The sequence below is a fragment of the Amphimedon queenslandica genome, unplaced genomic scaffold (assembly GCF_000090795.2).
Source record: "Amphimedon queenslandica unplaced genomic scaffold, v1.1 AMPQUscaffold_8661_Cont19397, whole genome shotgun sequence".
Taxonomy (NCBI): domain Eukaryota; kingdom Metazoa; phylum Porifera; class Demospongiae; order Haplosclerida; family Niphatidae; genus Amphimedon; species Amphimedon queenslandica.
Genome location: NW_003551064.1, coordinates 1 through 2,701, shown reverse-complemented (window position 1 = coordinate 2,701; position 2,701 = coordinate 1). Strand labels below are relative to the sequence as shown.

Here is a 2,701-nt window from a genome sequence, read left to right as displayed (position 1 = left end):
AAAAATTAATTTAATTTATTTATTTACTCTTGCTCCGACATTTCCTAAATTTTGAATAGTTTTAGAAATGAGAAGCAAAGTCCTTGAGACAGTCTGATTCTAAAAAGGAACAAAAAACATTAATAATAATAATAATAATAATAATAATAATAATAATAATAATAATATTTTTGTCATTATACACTATATAGCTGGTATAAAATTTTGCTGATTTGCTGGTGTATTTTAATTACAGAAATTAATGTCCGGGAGCCATTGAGCATTAACACATAATTGTTAGGTAAATTGTTATTAAAATCCCAAAATCACTAAACTTTCTTCCCTTCCAAATTCCACCAGCTGCTACACAGTACATGTATTTTATTTCGGTGTGTACATGTACTGACTGGATTCTCGGGTCGTAGTCCGAACAGCTTTGGATTCAAAATGGCCGGAGCAAAAAACCTTAAGAAGATAAACCCACTTATCGATGTGAATCGGACTTCATCTTCAAACTCTAAAAATAGGTGGAGTTAACAAAGGGGCGTGGTTATTGGGTGTGGTCTCACCAGGGAATTGTTTGACTGATAGTGTTCGTAATAAATGAAATATTCTCTTCATAACTGAGGGACAGGAACGGGCAGAACTAGTAATGGCACTCATGAGCTTCTCAACAAAAAATAATAAATTAGTCTATGGAGGGAAAGAAATAAATTATGAATACAATAATGTATTGTAAAAAAATGTAATTAAAATATTAGCAAAAATAAGTTTTGGAGCAACTTTAAAAATTCGTAAAAAATCCAATTTTGATCGGAATCAGCTTAAACTTTCTACGCAACATAAGAACATGTATATGTATCTGAAAATATTATAAAAATTAAAAATTCTCAACTTTTAATTTTTGGCAAAATTCGGCCAACGACCCTGTACTATAGTACAGGGACTTTGACCCAATTTTGGAGCAACTTCAAAAATTTGTAAAGAATCCAATTTTGATTGGAATTAGCTCAAACCTTCTATACAACATAAGTACATGTACATGTATACAATCATTTCAAAGTTACCATGTTAAGGTCAATATTTTCTCCTTCAGATAATTTCGACTGATCAATTTCACACGACCTCTTCACTTCAAAAATCTAAATTAAAACATTAATTACATTGTACATGTATCATTAATATTATTATTATTATTATTATTATTATTATTATTATTATTATTATTATTATTATTATTATTATTATTATTATTATCATTATTATTATTATTATTATTATCATTATTATTATTATTATTTATTACCTCATCAATGCAAGGCTGCAGTGTCCTGTGTAGATAAGTTTGTCCAACAACTTTCATAAACTCATCAATCACTTTACTGGCCACAGAATTACCACGAAACAATGTATTAGGATCACTAGAATAAATAAATAAATAAATAAATAAATAAATTAATAAATAAATAAATAAATAAATAAAGATTATTAATTATAGTGTAGCCTCTATATAATGGACACTTATGTACAAGAAAGTATCTCTGTTATACAGAGGTGTCCTTTATGTGGAGGTTATTTTATACAGTAAGGAATGTAATTGGTACACTAGGTGCTGTCCGTTAAATGGAACAACAAATTAATAATAAATAAAGCATTACCTGGTGGAGGTAACTTCAACTGTAATCAGTCTATGAGCTAACTCCTCAAACTAAAAGATAAAATACATGTACATGTACATTATCAACATAAACATGTCCATTAGTTTCATACTTTATTGAGTTGGAGGAATAGATTGACTATACAGAGACCCATTGCTGATCTGTCCTTACTCACTTCATTCAGTATACACAATGAGGTATCTTGAAAATCCTACAGTACATGACATAGAAATAATATCAAACAAACAACAAGATTAACTGTCACAACAAAAACATGTCAACATGTCAACTAGTACATGTACATGTAGCTGAAATCTTTGGTACAAAGTTAGAAACCTATACAAAAGTACCGTGAACATTCTTAATAAAGAGGATACACTGTAAATATGCATCTACATATGTACATGTACATGTAAATGTATGATAAGTAAAATCTTTAATAATTATAACATGTATACATGTACAGTACATTGCTGTAATTAGAATATACACTCGTACCGGTTCAGTGATGGAGTTCACTAGTAGGTTCAGTAGTGGTTGATAAGTGGTTGATGTGAGTATATAGTCCTCATGGTATATTAGTAATAATCTCATTGATCCAATCTTTAGCGGACTGTACTCTGACCCGGGGCGGAGACTGTACCAGGCCTGGTAGGAGCGAGGTGGGTGTGGTCCAGTGAGTGATAATGAGGAGAGTGATAAGTGTATCTGTCCTAAGAACACGTCCCCCATTAGCTGCTGCTGGTGCCACAGTGATATCCTACAGTACATGAAGGGGCACATGTACATGTACATACTAATGGTAGGTGGGTTAGTCATTGGGAGAATATTTCAATTGAAGTTTAATATTGGATCATATTAAAGTATTATCATCAATATCATGGTATTATCATTATCATTATTATTATTATTGTTGTTATCAATTACCTGATTATAAAATCATTGATTTTGTCGTCTTTTCCTAACTAAAAATAAAAACAACAACACACAATCATACAACATGTACAGCAAAACATAAAAGAGAGAGAGAGAGAGAGAGAGAGAGAGAGAGAGAAGACATGCTG

At 30.7% G+C, this 2,701-nt stretch overlaps 1 protein-coding gene across 3 annotated transcripts; it reads right to left on the bottom strand.

The window, feature by feature from the left end:
* Nucleotide 1: 1 nt before the first annotated feature.
* Nucleotides 2–2,676, bottom strand: LOC105315703 (ras GTPase-activating protein 3-like). 3 transcript variants are annotated; one of them, XM_020007001.1, is made up of 9 exons: nt 2,565–2,676; nt 2,136–2,397; nt 1,750–1,848; nt 1,638–1,687; nt 1,286–1,400; nt 1,047–1,121; nt 549–672; nt 315–496; nt 2–99 (listed from the first exon to the last, which is right to left on the bottom strand). In XM_020007001.1, exons 2-9 carry the CDS (start codon nt 2,367–2,369, stop codon nt 16–18), a joined length of 963 nt encoding a protein of 320 aa, XP_019862560.1. In that variant the 5' UTR covers nt 2,370–2,397; nt 2,565–2,676; the 3' UTR covers nt 2–15. The 3 variants fall into 3 exon arrangements, with proteins under 3 accessions (XP_019862560.1, XP_011408738.2, XP_019862561.1); XM_011410436.2 differs by having other exon boundaries at nt 387–496; XM_020007002.1 differs by lacking the exon at nt 1,750–1,848.
* Nucleotides 2,677–2,701: the final 25 nt, after the last annotated feature.